The sequence below is a fragment of the Bufo bufo genome, chromosome 2 (genome assembly GCF_905171765.1).
Source record: "Bufo bufo chromosome 2, aBufBuf1.1, whole genome shotgun sequence".
Lineage (NCBI taxonomy): Eukaryota > Metazoa > Chordata > Amphibia > Anura > Bufonidae > Bufo > Bufo bufo.
Window position 1 is genome coordinate 246,508,256 of NC_053390.1, and position 18,989 is coordinate 246,527,244.

Here is an 18,989-nt window from a genome sequence, read left to right on the forward strand (position 1 = left end):
TTCAAGCAATGCAAATCAAATGCCGCAATATAAAAAAAAAACACTTGTCCCACAAAAAGTGAGATCTCATATGGCAAGATTCTCTTGGAATGTGGGGAGGAAAAAATGAAAATTACCCATGTCCTTAAGGGGGTAAACTAGGCACCTTTTCACACAGAAAAGAGGGAAGAATAAAGATTCATACATGAAGAGTGTTATGGACACATGGATATCCCAGATTTCTTGGTTTGACTATATTTTTAAACTTTTGCAATCATTTTTAACTATAATGTTTTCACTGCCTGGCCCTATCAAAATGGAGAATGGGGCAGTTGCAGAGAGAGCAGAGCCTCTAGGTGTAACTGCCACGCCCCCCATTGCTCCTAGAGGCTCATTTGCATATATTAAAACAAAATTTTTCTCAGTGCACATGTAACAGGTCAGCCAGTTTTTATAGGTACAAATATGCAGACAGATGCCCTTTAACCCCTCCCTCCCAGCGCCGTAATAGTACGGCGCTGGCCGGGTCTTTAAAGATGGCGCCCACTCCTGAGGGCTGTGGGCGCCATAGCCGTGGGTGGCCACCTGCTTCTTATAGCAGACACCCGCGGCTCATGTCCTCTACCGGCAGTAATGCCGATCATGGACATTTAACCCCTCAGATGCCGTGGTAAATCCTGACCATGGCATCTGAGCGTGCTTTCGGTGATGCTCCAGCTCCCCCGTGTGGCGATCGGAGGAGCCGGAGCTTGTGTGCAGCAGCCCATCTTTGTGAATGTAATAGGGCTCAATAGGAAAGTAGTAAAATCATCATAGACTCCAATGCAAGTGCATTGGAGTCTATGATAATGGCAATCAGATGATTGATTGTTATAATTCCCTATAGGAACTATAAAAAAAGTGCAAAAAATATATAAAAATAAAAAAGTAAAAATTCCCAAAATAATAATAAAAGAATTTAAAAAATACACATCATCGGTGTCGCAATGTGCGAAAACGCCCATAGTATAAAAAAAAAAAACGCCCATAGTATAAAAAATAAAAAACAAGCCATAATATATTGCCTCTCTAATAGAAGATATTTAGAAATTAGATCAAAAATTCCCCCTGAGGAAAAAATTAGCCCCTATATTTATACATGTATAGATGTATATATGTATACGTATAAAGAAATATACATACCACGAGAGTAAAATATTATCAATACAAAAAAAGTAATAGGTTGTTACAGGCTTGTAAGCAAACTTTATCAGAGCAGGGAGAGAAGCTGACCTCACAGGTCATGTGACCCTCAGTCAAATCTAATAAACCAGGCACTGCAGATAAAGTGAGTTAATTGTAAAGTTGTTATATTTGCCTAGTTAGGAACATAGAAAGAACAAAAAAATAATTCGGACAACCCCTTTAACAATTTTAGATATACAAATAAAATAAACTATTAAAAATAACATAAGAGGCATCACCACCTGAAAGCTGTAACGGGAAAAAAAAATCAATTTGCTGGTTTTTGGTCACATTGCTCACAAAAAATGTTGTAAGTGATCAAAAATGTATGTGTACCCCAAAGTGGTACCAATGAAGACTATAGCTCACACAACAAAAAATTTGACCTAACACAGCTCTGTAGATGCTAAAATAATAAAGTTACGGCTGTCAGAATATGGCAATGAAAAGAAAAACTATAGATTTTGTGTCACCCTAATCGTACTGACCCGCAAAACAAGGCTTTCAAGTTATTTGTAAGCGCACTGTGAACTCCATAAACACAAAACCTAAAAAAAAAATATGTTGGAATGAAGTTTTTTTATTTTCTGTCTCACCCCACAAAGAATTTTTTCCCCCTTTTCCAATTCAAGCAATGCAAATCAAATGCCGCAATATAAAAAAAAAACACTTGTCCCACAAAAAGTGAGATCTCATATGGCAAGATTCTCTTGGAATGTGGGGAGGAAAAAATGAAAATTACCCATGTCCTTAAGGGGGTAAACTAGGCACCTTTTCACACAGAAAAGAGGGAAGAATAAAGATTCATACATGAAGAGTGTTATGGACACATGGATATCCCAGATTTCTTGGTTTGACTATATTTTTAAACTTTTGCAATCATTTTTAACTATAATGTTTTCACTGCCTGGCCCTATCAAAATGGAGAATGGGGCAGTTGCAGAGAGAGCAGAGCCTCTAGGTGTAACTGCCACGCCCCCCATTGCTCCTAGAGGCTCATTTGCATATATTAAAACAAAATTTTTCTCAGTGCACATGTAACAGGTCAGCCAGTTTTTATAGGTACAAATATGCAGACAGATGCCCTTTAACCCCTCCCTCCCAGCGCCGTAATAGTACGGCGCTGGCCGGGTCTTTAAAGATGGCGCCCACTCCTGAGGGCTGTGGGCGCCATAGCCGTGGGTGGCCACCTGCTTCTTATAGCAGACACCCGCGGCTCATGTCCTCTACCGGCAGTAATGCCGATCGTGGACATTTAACCCCTCAGATGCCGTGGTTAATCCTGACCATGGCATCTGAGCGTGCTTTCGGTGATGCTCCAGCTCCCCCGTGTGGCGATCGGAGGAGCCGGAGCTTGTGTGCAGCAGCCCATCTTTGTGAATGTAATAGGGCTCAATAGGAAAGTAGTAAAATCATCATAGACTCCAATGCAAGTGCATTGGAGTCTATGATAATGGCAATCAGATGATTGATTGTTATAATTCCCTATAGGAACTATAAAAAAAAGTGCAAAAAATATATAAAAATAAAAAAGTAAAAATTCCCAAAATAATAATAAAAGAATTTAAAAAATACACATCATCGGTGTCGCAATGTGCGAAAACGCCCATAGTATAAAAAAAAAAAACGCCCATAGTATAAAAAATAAAAAACAAGCCATAATATATTGCCTCTCTAATAGAAGATATTTAGAAATTAGATCAAAAATTCCCCCTGAGGAAAAAATTAGCCCCTATATTTATACATGTATAGATGTATATATGTATACGTATAAAGAAATATACATACCACGAGAGTAAAATATTATCAATACAAAAAAAGTAATAGGTTGTTACAGGCTTGTAAGCAAACTTTATCAGAGCAGGGAGAGAAGCTGACCTCACAGGTCATGTGACCCTCAGTCAAATCTAATAAACCAGGCACTGCAGATAAAGTGAGTTAATTGTAAAGTTGTTATATTTGCCTAGTTAGGAACATAGAAAGAACAAAAAAATAATTCGGACAACCCCTTTAACAATTTTAGATATACAAATAAAATAAACTATTAAAAATAACATAAGAGGCATCACCACCTGAAAGCTGTAACGGGAAAAAAAAATCAATTTGCTGGTTTTTGGTCACATTGCTCACAAAAAATGTTGTAAGTGATCAAAAATGTATGTGTACCCCAAAGTGGTACCAATGAAGACTATAGCTCACACAGCAAAAAATTTGACCTAACACAGCTCTGTAGATGCTAAAATAATAAAGTTACGGCTGTCAGAATATGGCAATGAAAAGAAAAACTATAGATTTTGTGTCACCCTAATCGTACTGACCCGCAAAACAAGGCTTTCAAGTTATTTGTAAGCGCACTGTGAACTCCATAAACACAAAACCTAAAAAAAAAATATGTTGGAATGAAGTTTTTTTATTTTCTGTCTCACCCCACAAAGAATTTTTTCCCCCTTTTCCAATTCAAGCAATGCAAATCAAATGCCGCAATATAAAAAAAAAACACTTGTCCCACAAAAAGTGAGATCTCATATGGCAAGATTCTCTTGGAATGTGGGGAGGAAAAAATGAAAATTACCCATGTCCTTAAGGGGGTAAACTAGGCACCTTTTCACACAGAAAAGAGGGAAGAATAAAGATTCATACATGAAGAGTGTTATGGACACATGGATATCCCAGATTTCTTGGTTTGACTATATTTTTAAACTTTTGCAATCATTTTTAACTATAATGTTTTCACTGCCTGGCCCTATCAAAATGGAGAATGGGGCAGTTGCAGAGAGAGCAGAGCCTCTAGGTGTAACTGCCACGCCCCCCATTGCTCCTAGAGGCTCATTTGCATATATTAAAACAACATTTTTCTCAGTGCACATGTAACAGGTCAGCCAGTTTTTATAGGTACAAATATGCAGACAGATGCCCTTTAACCCCTCCCTCCCAGCGCCGTAATAGTACGGCGCTGGCCGGGTCTTTAAATATGGCGCCCACTCCTGAGGGCTGTGGGCGCCATAGCCGTGGGTGGCCACCTGCTTCTTATAGCAGACACCCGCGGCTCATGTCCTCTACCGGCAGTAATGCCGATCGTGGACATTTAACCCCTCAGATGCCGTGGTTAATCCTGACCATGGCATCTGAGCGTGCTTTCGGTGATGCTCCAGCTCCCCCGTGTGGCGATCGGAGGAGCCGGAGCTTGTGTGCAGCAGCCCATCTTTGTGAATGTAATAGGGCTCAATAGGAAAGTAGTAAAATCATCATAGACTCCAATGCAAGTGCATTGGAGTCTATGATAATGGCAATCAGATGATTGATTGTTATAATTCCCTATAGGAACTATAAAAAAAAGTGCAAAAAATATATAAAAATAAAAAAGTAAAAATTCCCAAAATAATAATAAAAGAATTTAAAAAATACACATCATCGGTGTCGCAATGTGCGAAAACGCCCATAGTATAAAAATATATTCCCCATACGGCAAACAGCAAAATGGAAAAAACCGTACAAATGGCCGATTTGCCGTTTTTGGTCGCTTTATTTTAAAAAAAATAAATAAATAAAAAGTGATCAAAAAGTCATTCACACTGCAGAATGGTAGCAATGAAAAGTTCAGATCACCCCGCAAAAGTTGAGCCTTCATACAGCTCCGTACACAATTACAAAAAAGTTATAGGGGTCAAAATACGGCGACAAAAAAAAAAAGATTTTTTTCCCACTTTTTAATTTTTTTATCACTATCAAAACGCAAGAAAAACTAAACACATAAGGTATCGCCAAATTCGTACTGACCTGTAGAATAAAAGTAACTGGTCAGTTTTATTGCACATCGAACGTCGTAAATAAAAAACCTGTAAAACTGCAGTTTCACCATATTTGGAATTTTTTTCCCGCTTCCCACTACGTCATATGCAATATTAAATGGTGGCGTTGGAAAGTAGAACTTGTCCCGCAAAAACAAGCCCTCATATAGCTACCGTATGTGAACAGACAAATAAAAAGTTATGGTTCTGGGAAGGCAGGGAGCGCAAAACAAAAAACGCAAAAAAAAAAACTTCCGGGGGTGAAAGGGTTAAAAAGATTTTCTGGTTTTATGTGGGGCTACCATTTAACTATTGTGACACAGTGAGAGGTTTTGTCTGGGAAAACAGGTATTTTCCTCCCAGCATGTGCTGCTGGGCTGATTTACAGCCAGGTGAGGTCAAATACCGGACTGGATTTTAAGTGCCGATCCGGGTTTTGGCAGCATCTGGCTGTCCTTAAAGGGCTTCTGTCAGCCCACTAAACCGTTTTTTTTTTTTTGTTTACTAATAATCCCTATACTGCGAGCTCTGCATACATAAGTTAAATAATAATTTTGGTTCAGTAGAATTTGATAAAAAGCTATTTTTATAATATGTAAATTACCTTGCTACCAGCAAGTAGGGCGGCTACTTGCTGGTAACAGCCGCATCCTCCGATCCTAATGACGCCCCCTCCGCATTGTGATTGACAGGGCCAGGGAACGGAATCGTTCTCTGCTGGCCCTGCCTGTTTTCATTCAATATCTGGCGCCTGCGCCGCGGCCGTACCTATCTTCAATCTGCGCAGGCGCACTGAGAGGCGGCCACTCGCTCGGCCACTCGCTCCTCAATGCGCCTGCAACGGGTGTAGATGTGACGTCATCGGCGCAGGCGCATTGAGGATGGAGCGGCCGAGCGAGTGGCCGCCTCTCAGTGCGCCTGCGCAGATTGAAGATAAGTACGGCCGCGGCGCAGGCGCCAGATATTGAATGAAAACAGGCAGGGCCAGCAGAGAACGATTCCGTTCCCTGGCCCTGTCAATCACAATGCGGAGGGGGCGTCTTTAGGATCGGAGGATGCGGCTGCTACCAGCAAGTAGCCGCCCTACTTGCTGGTAGCAAGGTAATTTACATATTATAAAAATAGCTTTTTATCAAATTCTACTGAACCAAAATTATTTAACTTATGTATGCAGAGCTCGCAGTATAGGGATTATTAGTAAACAAAAAAAAACAAAAACGGTTTAGTGGGCTGACAGAAGCCATTTAAATAGGCAGCTGGGCTCAGAAGCCGTGTCTCTGTGTTGGGATCTGGGAGCCTTGTATCTGGATGAAAACTTGCTACCTGTTTGGCGTGAATCTTTGAGGCAGAATTGCCGCCTGGTGTGAATTACCACCAACACCGCAAGGTGGCACTTTGGAGAGATATTAAAAACATAAATCACAGCAATGGGTTTCTTTCAAGGATTTTATTTTTCAATGGATATGCGGCAAGAGATTTTTTTGTGCAAACGTTTTCGAACGTATCTGGCCTTCATCAGGCACTGTGCGTATACACACATCTCGGCGGCCATAGGCTCCACGTATGCAACAGCATCTTCCCCTGTTTACCTCCAGCGGCACAGTGCCTGTCGAAGGCCAGATACGGCCGAAAACGTTTGCACAAGAAAATCTCTTGCCGCATATCCATTGAAAAATAAAATCCTTGAAAGAAACCCATTGCTGTGATTTATGTTTTTGATGACAACTGGGCTGGGAACCCTATCTACAGCAGAAAAAAGCAGAACAGACACAAAGTTTGGTACAAAACTTTGGAGAGATAGTGGGGGTTGGTGAGCAGCCTTAATGAGTTTAATTAGATATGTGCTTTTTCAGTTGTATTGGTGTCTAGTAAAGGTATTTAAGGGGTTCGCCACTGTTGATTAATGTTTTTATAAAGTAACTATTTGTCGCTAATATAGCCGTTGTTGATATTCTGATGGAGGGTCATGTGACCAGGTGAACCACCCCCATTCAAATACCCTACACCTTCTGCACTTGCAGAGTTGGGAGTTTAGTGTAGGTTTAAAGCAGTGGTTCTCAACCTTTCTAAAGCCGTGACCCCTTAATACAGTTCCTCATGTTGTGGTGACCCCCAACCATTACATTTTTTTCCTTGCTACGTCATAACAAATTTTGCTACTGTTATGATGACCCACCAAAAACACGCACAGACACCAATCCACCAAATGTTAATTCAAATACACAAGTGTTCATTCATAACCACAGAACTTTAGCATAAATACAAAATATTTGTAAACCAAATAAATAACTTTAAAATAAATAATAAACAGCAAATACCCCCTAAAAAATAAATTAGTGGTGCGCACAGTACCCCTCAAATAAATAACTCAGTGGTACTCACAGTACCCCCCCCCCAAAAATAAAATAAATCAGTGGTGCTCAGGGTACCCCTCAAATAAATAAATCAGCGGTGCTTCAAGTCCCCCCCCCCCCCCCAAATAAATAAATCAGAAGTGCTCAGCCAAAATAATTAAAATAAAATTAGCCAGGCTCAATTAAATCATTGGTGGCAGTGGTGCTCAGCGGCGGTGTCATTAACGAAAAAACTCGGACCTCAGCAGACAGGCGGCCCGACTTACCTGTCCAGACGTCAGGCTCCTTCAAGCACAGGCAGTGATAGGACATCACTTCCTGTGCGCGAGGATAAGGGGCCGCTGCCGTTGTGCGGGCGACCCACGATAGGAAGCCTCAGGCGACCCCCAGGAAAGGGCCGTTCGACCCCCAAAGGGGTCGCGACCCCTAGGTTGAGAACCGCTGGTTTAAAGAGTAATGAGGGGGGAGTCGCAGAAAGCGACGAGGAGAAAGCAAAGCTGTTAAATATTTTTTTCTCCAATGTATTCACTGAGGAAAATAAACTGTCAGATGAAATGCTGAATGTTGAAATAAATTCCTCATTAAAAGTGTCCTGTCTGACCCAGGAAGAAGTACAACAGCGACTTAAAAAGATTAAAATAGACAAATCGCCAGGACCGGATGGCATACACCCCCGTATCCTAAGGGAATTAAGTAATGTCATAGCCAGACCCTTATTTCTGATATTTGCAGATTCTATACTGACAGGGAATGTCCCACAGGATTGGCGCATGGCAAATGTAGTGCCAATATTCAAAAAGGGTCCAAAAACAGAGCCTGGAAACTATAGGCCGGTAAGTTTAACATCTGTTGTGGGTAAACTGTTTGAAGGTTTTCTGAGAGATGCTATCTTAGAGCATCTCAACGGAAATGAGCAAAAAAACACCATATCAGCATGGCTTTGTGAGGGATCGGTCATGTCAAACTAATTTAATCAGTTTCTATGAGGAGGTAAGTTCTAGACTTGACAGCGGCGAATCAATGGATGTCGTGTATCTGGACTTCTCCAAAGCATTTAACACTGTACCACATAAAAGGTTAGCATATAAAATGAGAATGCTCGGACTGGGAGAAAACGTCTGTAAGTGGGTAAGTAACTGTCTCAATGATAGAAAACAGAGGGTGGTTATTAACGGTACATACTCAGATTGGGTCACTGTCACTAGTGGAGTACCTCAGGGGTCAGTATTGGGCCCTATTCTCTTCAATATATTTATTAATGATCTTGTAGAAGGCTTGCATAGTAAAATATCAATTTTCGCAGATGACACTAAACTGTGTAAAGTAATTAACACTGAAGAGGACAGTATACTACTACAGAATGATCTGGATAGATTGGAGGCTTGGGCAGATACGTGGCAGATGAGGTTTAACACTGACAAATGTAAGGTTATGCACATGGGAAGGAATAATGCAAGTCACCCGTACATACTAAATGATAAAACACTCGGTAACACTGACATGGAAAAGGATCTAGGAATTTTTATAAACAGCAAACTAAGCTGCAAAAAACAGTGTCAGGCAGCTGCTGCCAAGGCCAATAAGATAATGGGTTGCATCAAAAGGGGCATAGATGCCCGTGATGAGAACATAGTCCTACCACTTTACAAATCATTAGTCAGACCACACATGGAGTACTGTGTACAGTTCTGGGCTCCAGTGAACAAGGCAGACATAGCAGAGCTGGAGAAGGTCCAGAGGAGGGTAACTAAAGTAATAACTGGAATGGGGCAACTACAGTACCCTGAAAGATTATCAAAATTAGGGTTATTCACGTTAGAAAAAAGACGACTGAGGGGAGATCTAATTACTATGTATAAATATATCAGGGGTCAGTACAGAGATCTATCCCATCATCTATTTATCCCCAGGACTGTGACTGTGACGAGGGGACATCCTCTGCGTCTGGAGGAAAGAAGGTTTGTACACAAACATAGAAAATAATTCTTTACGGTAAGAACAGCGAGAATATGGAACTCTCTGCCTGAGGAGGTGGTGATGGTGACTACAATAAAGGAATTCAAGAGGGGCCTGGATGTATTTCTGGAGTCTAATAATATTACAGGCTATAGCTACTAGAGAGGGGTCGTTGATCGAGGGAGTTATTCTGATTACCTGATCGGAGTCGGGAAGGAATTTTTTATTCCCCTAAAGTGGGGAGAATTGGCTTCTACCTCACAGGTTTTTTTTTTGCCTTCCTCTGGATCAACTTGCAGGATGACAGGCCGAACTGGATGGACAAATTTCTTTTTTCGGCCTTATGTACTATGTTACTATGTTCAGTGTGTTTAAATGGAGGAGGCTGAGTAATGTCTGGTCACATGACCCTCCATCAGCAGCCATCTTATGGACAGGAACTCTATGTGAACAACACAGTAGATTTGCCCAACAAGGGGAAATGGCACAGAATATCAAAAAAGGCTGAATTAACAAGTGCCATATAGTCATCTTACATATACATTGATCAGCAGTAGCCAACAAGTGACCAACCCCTTTAATGCAAGGGTAGGTATTATATGCAGCCAGTAAATTAATGTGATAATGGGTAAGACGTGCAATATATGGTTTGTAGTAGTATAGAAGTATATAGCGTGACTGTCATAAAAAATATATTCTTTATCCATAACCTATTTGTCAGATGTTTCATTGGAGTGTGCAGGGTTCTTGACGGGCATTGGACTGGAGACCAGTGCAATGGTGAGAAGCATTCCCCTGAGAGGGTTTGATCAGGTATGAACCTGCTCTAATATGTTATATTCTACCGATTAATCTTTTTGTGTAAATAGTCACTCTTGGAAATCTATAATATCTGGATTCAAACATTTATGTTCTACAGCAAATGGCTACTCTAGTGACAGATTACATGGAATCATATGGGACAAGGTTCTTGAGGAAATGTGTTCCATCTAGAGTTACAAAGCTGGAGAATGGGAAGCTTCAGGTAACTTGGAAAAACACAGATTCTGGTCAAGAAGAATTGGACACGTTTGACACTGTTCTGTGGGCTGTAGGTAAGATACTGTGCAGGTGAAGACTGTTTTGAGCATTTATTTTATTTATTTTTTTCAGTTTTAGGCCTCTTGCACACGACTGTATGGCTTTTTCAGTATTTTGCAGTCCGCAAAAAACGGATCCGCAAAAAATATGGATGACGTCCGTGTGCATTCAGTTTTTTTGCGGAACGGAACAGCTGGCCCCTGATAGAACAGTACTACCCTTGTTTGTTATGCGGACAATAATAGGACATGTTCTATCTTTGAACGGAAATACGGAAACAGAAGGCATACGGAATACCTTCCGTTTTTTTTTTGCGGATCCATTGAAATGAATAGTTCCGTATACGGAACGCAAAAAACGGAACGGAAACAGGGGGAAAAAAAGAGGCCTTATAATGAGCCACAGGCAAAGAATGACCCGTCCACTGCCCTAGATGAAGGACTGCAGCAAGTATACACCCTTCCCTACACTAAATAGGGATCAGCCCTTGCCAGCGGCCACTTTTTATGCCCTCACCTTTAAGAATTTATACGGAAGTCTTCTTTTAAAATAACCAGTATTATAAACATATTTGAAACAAGAAAAATATGTCATTTGGGTCAATAGATGGCTAGTTTACAAGGTGGCCTTTGCAACAAATATTTCACCTAAACAGCATCCAGATCATAAAACATAACTTTTACTCCACTTGTTAAAAATATCAAAAGTCATACAGATTGTGCTATATGGCCAATTATGCAAGGCTTACAGTATAGAGCCCACATTAAAATAAAGTGCATAGTGAATGGTCATCTATCCATATATACACTCAAATTCAGTAAGGGCTCATGCACAATACCATAGTTTTGGTCCACATCTGATCCGATCTTTTTGGGACCGCAAAAGATGTGGACACCGTGTTCTGTTCACATCCATAAGTGGGTTCCGTGTCCCCTCAAAAAATAGAACATGTCCTATTCTTGTCCGTTTTGTATACAAGGATAGGACATTTCTGCAGGAGTAAGCAAAAAAATGGCGGCATGCACTTGGCGGGTATCTGTGTTTTGCGGATCCATGGTTTGCTCACTGCAACACACAGCAGTGTGCATGAGCCCTCAGTATAAGGCTAGGGCTACAAGACGACATTTGTTGCGCGACTGTCACAGTAATGTCTCGCTACATATTTTATAATGCTAGTCTGTGGTGTCGCACTGCGACATGCTGCGACTGCAACAAGATGGATTTCTGTGCAGGATGACGCCATAGACTAGCATTATAAAATATGTTGCGCAACATAAATGTCGCTCGATACATGTTGCAGTGTAGACAGCATCACGTAATCAGGACACCATTTTCACATTGTGCACCGCCTTTTTACATATATGTACTGAGAAATAATTGCCATACTGCGGACTTACTTGCTGGCCAAAGAGTATTGGAGATAGCAGCCCCTTGGTGCTGCATTGTCGAAAATACAGTTGCAAGAAAAAGTATGTGAACCCTTTGGAATGATATGGATTTCTGCACAAATTGGTCATAAAATGTGATCTGATCTTCATCTAAGTCACAACAATAGACAATCACAGTCTGCTTAAACTAATAACACACAAAGAATTAAATGTTACCATGTTTTTATTGAACACACCATGTAAACAGTCACAGTACAGGTGGAAAAAGTATGTGAACCCTTGAATTTAATAACTGGTTGAACCTCCTTTGGCAGCAATAACTTCAACCAAATGTTTCCTGTAGTTGCAGATCAGACGTGCACAACAGTCAGGAGTAATTCTTGACCATTCCTCTTTACAGAACTGTTTCAGTTCAGTAATATTCTTGGGATGTCTGGTGTGAATCGCTTTCTTGAGGTCATGCCACAGCATCTCAATCGGGTTGAGGTCAGGACTCTGACTGGGCCACTCCAGAAGGTGTATTTTCTTCTGTTTAAAGGGTTTCTGTCACCCTGCAAAACTCATTTTTTTTTTTTTGGATAGTTAGATTGCTCATAGTGCGATATAGCAGAATATAATGCTCTTACTTACTTTCATGCGGCCGATTCTTTATAAAACGAACTTTTATAATATGTAAATGAGGGCTCTACCAGCAAGTAGGGCGTCTACTTGCTGGTAGCTGCTGCAGAAATCCGCCCCCTCGCCGTGTTGATTGACAGGGCCAGCCGTGATCTCCTCCTCCGGCCGGCCCTGTCAGTAATTCAAAAATCGCGCGCCTCGCGTCATTCGGCGCAGGCGCTCTGAGATGAGGAGGCTCGTATCCTCAGCACTCCCTCAGTGCGCCTGCGCCGATGACATCACCGAAAGAGAAGACGTCATCGGCGCAGGCGCACTGAGGGAGTGCTGAGGATACGAGCCTCCTCATCTCAGAGCGCCTGCGCCGAATGACGCGAGGCGCGCGATTTTTTAATTACTGACAGGGCCGGCCGGAGGAGGAGATCACGGCTGGCCCTGTCAATCAACACGACGAGGGGGCGGATTTCTGCAGCAGCTACCAGCAAGTAGACGCCCTACTTGCTGGTAGAGCCCTCATTTACATATTATAAAAGTTCGTTTTATAAAGAATCGGCCGCATGAAAGTAAGTAAGAGCATTATATTCTGCTATATCGCACTATGAGCAATCTAACTATCCAAAAAAAAAAAAAAAGAGTTTTGCAGGGTGACAGAAACCCTTTAACCACTTCAGCCCCCAGTGCTTAAACACCCTGAAAGACCAGGCCACTTTTTACACTTCTGACCTACACTACTTTCACCGTTTATTGCTCGGTCATGCAACTTACCACCCAAATGAATTTTACCTCCTTTTCTTCTCACTTATAGAGCTTTCATTTGGTGGTATTTCATTGCTGCTGACATTTTTACTTTTTTTGTTATTAATCGAAATTTAACGATTTTTTTGCAAAAAAATGACATTTTTCACTTTCAGTTGTAAAATTTTGCAAAAAAAACGACATCCATATAGAAATTTTGCTCTAAATTTATAGTTCTACATGTCTTTGATAAAAAAAAAATGTTTGGGTAAAAAAAAAATGGTTTGGGTAAAAGTTATAGCGTTTACAAACTATGGTACAAAAATGTGAATTTCCGCTTTTTGAAGCAGCTCTGACTTTCTGAGCACCTGTCATGTTTCCTGAGGTTCTACAATGCCCAGACAGTACAAACACCCCACAAATGACCCCATTTCTGAAAGTACACACCCTAAGGTATTCGCTGATGGGCATAGTGAGTTCATAGAACTTTTTATTTTTTGTCACAAGTTAGCGGAAAATTATGATTTTTTTTTTTTTTTTTTTCTTACAAAGTCTCATATTCCACTAACTTGTGACAAAAAATAAAAACTTCCATGAACTCACTATGCCCATCAGCGAATACCTTGGGGTCTCTTCTTTCCAAAATGGGGTCACTTGTGGGGAAGTTATACTGCCCTGGCATTCTAGGGGCCCAAATGTGTGGTAAGGAGTTTGAAATCAAATTCTGTAAAAAATGACCTGTGAAATCCGAAAGGTGCTCTTTGGAATATGGGCCCCTTTGCCCACCTAGGCTGCAAAAAAGTGTCACACATCTGGTATCTCCGTACTCAGGAGAAGGTGGGGAATGTGTTTTGGGGTGTCATTTTATATATACCCATGCTGGGTGAGAGAAATATCTTGGCAAAAGGCAACTTTTCCCATTTTTTTATACAAAGTTGTCATTTGACCAAGATATTTATCTCACCCAGCATGGGTATATGTAAAAAGACACCCCAAAACACATTCCTCAACTTCTCCTGAGTACGGGGATACCAGATGTGTGACACTTTTTTGCAGCCTAGGTGGGCAAAGGGGCCCATATTCCAAAGGGCACCTTTCGGATTTCACTCCTCATTTTTTCCTGAATTTGATTTCAAACTCCTTACCACACATTTGGGCCCCTAGAATACCAGGGCAGTATAACTACCCCACAAGTGACCCCATTTTGGAAAGAAGACACCCCAAGGTATTCCGTGAGGGGCATGGCGAGTTCCTAGAATTTTTTATTTTTTGTCACAAGTTAGTGGAAAATGATGATTTTTTTTTTTATTTTTTTTTTCATACAAAGTCTCATATTCCACAAACTTGTGACAAAAAATAAAAACTTCCATGAACTCACTATGCCCATCAGCGAATACCTTGGGGTCTCTTCTTTCCAAAATGGGGTCACTTGTGGGGTAGTTATACTGCCCTGGCATTCTAGGGGCCCAAATGTGTGGTAAGTAGGTAAATGACCTGTGAAATCCGAAAGGTGCTCTTTGGAATGTGGGCCCCTTTGCCCACCTAGGCTGCAAAAAAGTGTCACACATCTGGTATCTCTGTATTCAGGAGAAGTTGAGGAATGTGTTTTGGGGTGTCTTTTTACATATACCCATGCTGGGTGAGATAAATATCTTGGTCAAATGCCAACTTTGTATAAAAAAATGGGAAAAGTTGTCTTTTGCCAAGATATTTCTCTCACCCAGCATGGGTATATGTAAAATGACACCCCAAAACACATTCCCCAACTTCTCCCGATTACGGAGATACCAGATGTGTGACACTTTTTTGCAGCCTAGGTGGGCAAAGGGGCCCATATTCAAAAGAGCACCTTTCGGATTTCACAGGTCATTTTTTACAGAATTTGATTTCAAACTCCTTACCACACATTTGGGCCCCTAGAATGCCAGGGCAGTATAACTACCCCACAAGTGACCCCATTTTGGAAAGAAGAGACCCCAAGGTATTCGCTGATGGGCATAGTGAGTTCATGGAACTTTTTATTTTTTGTCACAAGTTAGTGGAATATGAGACTTTGTATGAAAAAAAAAATTAATAAAAAAATAAGTATTTTCCACTAACTTGTGACAAAAAATAAAAAATTCTAGGAACTCGCCATGCCCCTCACGGAATACCTTGGGGTGTCTTCTATCCAAAATGGGGTCACTTGTGGGGTAGTTATACTGCCCTGGCATTTTCCAGGGGCCCTAATGTGTGGTAAGTAGGTAAATGACCTGTGAAATCCTAAAGGTGCTCTTTGGAATATGGGCCCCTTTGCCCACCTAGGCTGCAAAAAAGTGTCACACATGTGGTATCGCCGTATTCAGGAGAAGTTGGGGAATGTGTTTTGGGGTGTCATTTTACATATACCCATGCTGGGTGAGAGAAATATCTTGGCAAAAGACAACTTTTCCCATTTTTTTATACAAAGTTGGCATTTGACCAAGATATTTCTCTCACCCAGCATGGGTATATGTAAAATGACACCCCAAAACACATTCCCCAACTTCTCCTGAATACGGCGATACCAGATGTGTGACACTTTTTTGCAGCCTAGATGCGCAAAGGTGCCCAAATTCCTTTTAGGAGGGCATTTTTAGACATTTGGATACCAGACTTCTTCTCACGCTTTGGGGCCCCTAGAATGCCAGGGCAGTATAAATACCCCACATGTGACCCCATTTTGGAAAGAAGACACCCCAAGGTATTCAATGAGGGGCATGGCGAGTTCATAGAAATTTATTTTTTTTGGCACAAGTTAGCGGAAATTGATATTTTTAATTTTTTTCTCACAAAGTCTCCCGTTCCGCTAACTTGGGACAAAAATTTCAATCTTTCATGGACTCAATATGCCCCTCACGGAATACCTGGGGGTGTCTTCTTTCCGAAATGGGGTCACATGTGGGGTATTTATACTGCCCTGGCATTCTAGGGGCCCTGAAGCGTGAGAAGAAGTCTGGAATATAAATGTCTAAAAAATTTTACGCATTTGGATTCCGTGAGGGGTATGGTGAGTTCATGTGAGATTTTATTTTTTGACACAAGTTAGTGGAATATGAGACTTTGTAAGAAAAAAAAAAAAAAATTCTGCTAACTTGGGCCAAAAAAATATCTGAATGGAGCCTTACAGAGGGGTGATCAATGACAGGGGGGTGATCAATGACAGGGGGGTTGATCAATGACAGGGGGGTTGATCAATGACAGGGGGGGTGATCAGGGAGTCTATATGGGGTGATCACCACAATCATTGATCATGCCCCTGTAAGGCTTCATTCAGACGTCCGGATGCGTTTTGCGGATCCGATCCATCTATCAGTGGATCCGTAAAAATCATGCGGACGTCTGAATGGAGCTTTACAGGGGGGTAATCAATGACAGGGGGTTGATCAATGACAGGGGGGTGATCAGGGAGTCTATATGGGGTGATCACCACAGTCATTGATCATGCCCCTGTAAGGCTTCATTCAGACGTCCGGATGCGTTTTGCGGATCCGATCCATCTATCAGTGCATCCGTAAAAATCATGCGGACATCTGAATGGAGCTTTACAGGGGGGTGATCAATGACAGGGGGGTGATCAATGACAGGGGGGTGATCAGGGAGTCTATATGGGGTGATCACCACAGTCATTGATCACGCCCCTGTAAGGCTTCATTCAGACGTCCGGATGCGTTTTGCGGATCCGATCCATCTATCAGTGCATCCGTAAAAATCATGCGGACATCTGAATGGAGCTTTACAGGGGGGTGATCAATGACAGGGGGGTGATCAATGACAGGGGGGTGATCAGGGAGTCTATATGGGGTGATCACCACAGTCATTGATCACGCCCCTGTAAGGCTTCATTCAGACGTCCGGATGCGTTTTGCGGATCGGATCCATCTATCAGTGCATCCGTAAAAATCATGCGGACATCTGAATGGAGCTTTACAGGGGGGTGATCAGGGAGTCTATATGGGGTGATCACCACAGTCATTGATCACGCCCCTGTAAGGCTTCATTCAGACGTCCGGATGCGTTTTGCGGATCGGATCCATCTATCAGTGCATCCGTAAAAATCATGCGGACATCTGAATGGAGCTTTACAGGGGGGTGATCAGGGAGTCTATATGGGGTGATCACCACAGTCATTGATCATGCCCCTGTAAGGCTTCATTCAGACGTCCGGATGCGTTTTGCGGATCGGATCCATCTATCAGTGCATCCGTAAAAATTATGCGGACATCTGAATGGAGCTTTACAGGGGGGTGATCAATGACAGGGGGGTGATCAGGGAGTCTATATGGGGTGATCACCACAGTCATTGATCATGCCCCTGTAAGGCTTTATTCAGACGTCCGAATGCGTTTTGCGGATCGGATCCATCTATCAGTGCATCCGTAAAAATCATGCGGACATCTGAATGGAGCTTTACAGGGGGGTGATCAGGGAGTCTATATGGGGTGATCACCACAGTCATTGATCATGCCCCTGTAAGGCTTCATTCAGACGTCCGGATGCGTTTTGCGGATCGGATCCATCTATCAGTGCATCCGTAAAAATCATGCGGACGTCTGAATGGAGCTTTACAGGGGGTTGATCAATGACAGGGGTGTAATCAATGACAGGGGGGGTGATCAGGGAGTCTATATGGGGTGATAACCACAGTCATTGATCACGCCCCTGTAAGGCTTCATTCAGACGTCCGGATGCGTTTTGCGGATCCGATCCATCTATCAGTGGATCCGTAAAAATCATGCGGACATCTGAATGGAGCTTTACAGGGGGGTAATCAATGACAGGGGGGTGATCAATGACAGGGGGGTGATCAGGGAGTCTATATGGGGTGATCAGGGGTGATCAGGGGCTAATAAGGGGTTAATAAGTGACGGGGGGGGGGGGGTGTAGTGTAGTGTAGTGGTGCTTGGTGGGACTTTGCTGAGCTACCTGTGTCCTCTGGTGGTCGATCCAAACAAATGGGACCACCAGAGGACCAGGTAGCAGGTATATTAGACGCTGTTATCAAAACAGCGTCTAATATACCTGTTAGGGGTTAAAAAAAACACATCTCCAGCCTGCCAGCGAACGATCGCCGCTGGCAGGCTGGAGATCAACTCTCTTACCTTCCGTTCCTGTGAGCGCGCGCGCCTGTGTGCGCGCGTTCACAGGAAATCTCGGCCATCGCGAGATGACGCATATATGCGTGACTCTGCGCAGGGCTGCCACCTCCGGAACGCGATCCTGCGTTAGGCGGTCCGGAGGTGGTTAAGCCATTCTGTTGTTTTACTTCTATGCTTTGGGTTGTTGTCCTGTTGCAACACCCATCTTTTGTTGAGCTTTAGCTGGTGAACAGATGGCCTTAAGTTCTCCTGCAAAATGTTTTGATAAACTTGGGAATTCATTTCTCCTTCGATGATGGCAATCCGTCCAGGCCCTGACGCAGCAAAGCAGCCGCAAACCATGATGCCCCCAGCACCATACTTCACAGTTGGGATGAGGTTTTGATGTTGGTGTGCTGTGCCTCTTTTTCTCCACACATAGTGTTGTGGGTTTTCCTCCAAACAACTCCACTTTCGTTTCATCTGTCCACAGAATATTTTGCCAGTACTGCTGTGGAACATCCAGGTGCTCTTGTGCAAACTGTAAACGTGCAGCAATGTTTTTTTTGGACAGCAGTTGCTTCCTCTGTGGTGTCCTCCCATGAAATCCATTCTTGTTTAGTGTTTTACGTATCGTAGATTCGCTAACAGGGATGTTAGTATATGCCAGAGACTTTTGGAAGTCTTTAGCTGACACTCTAGGATTCTTCTTCACCTCATTGAGCAGTCTGCGCTGTGCTCTTGCAGTCATATTTACAGGACGGCCACTCCTAG

At 42.4% G+C, this 18,989-nt stretch overlaps 1 protein-coding gene across 2 annotated transcripts in view; it reads left to right on the forward strand.

Annotated features, from left to right (window-relative positions):
* TXNRD2 (thioredoxin reductase 2) overlaps positions 1–18,989 on the forward strand; it is a 169,251-nt gene that overhangs the window by 78,206 nt on the left and 72,056 nt on the right. For both annotated transcript variants that reach the window (XM_040416326.1, XM_040416327.1), the window contains exons 10-11: positions 10,023–10,114; positions 10,221–10,395. In XM_040416326.1, the coding sequence (XP_040272260.1) occupies positions 10,023–10,114; positions 10,221–10,395 (267 nt within the window). The remainder of the gene's footprint in view (positions 1–10,022; positions 10,115–10,220; positions 10,396–18,989) is intronic.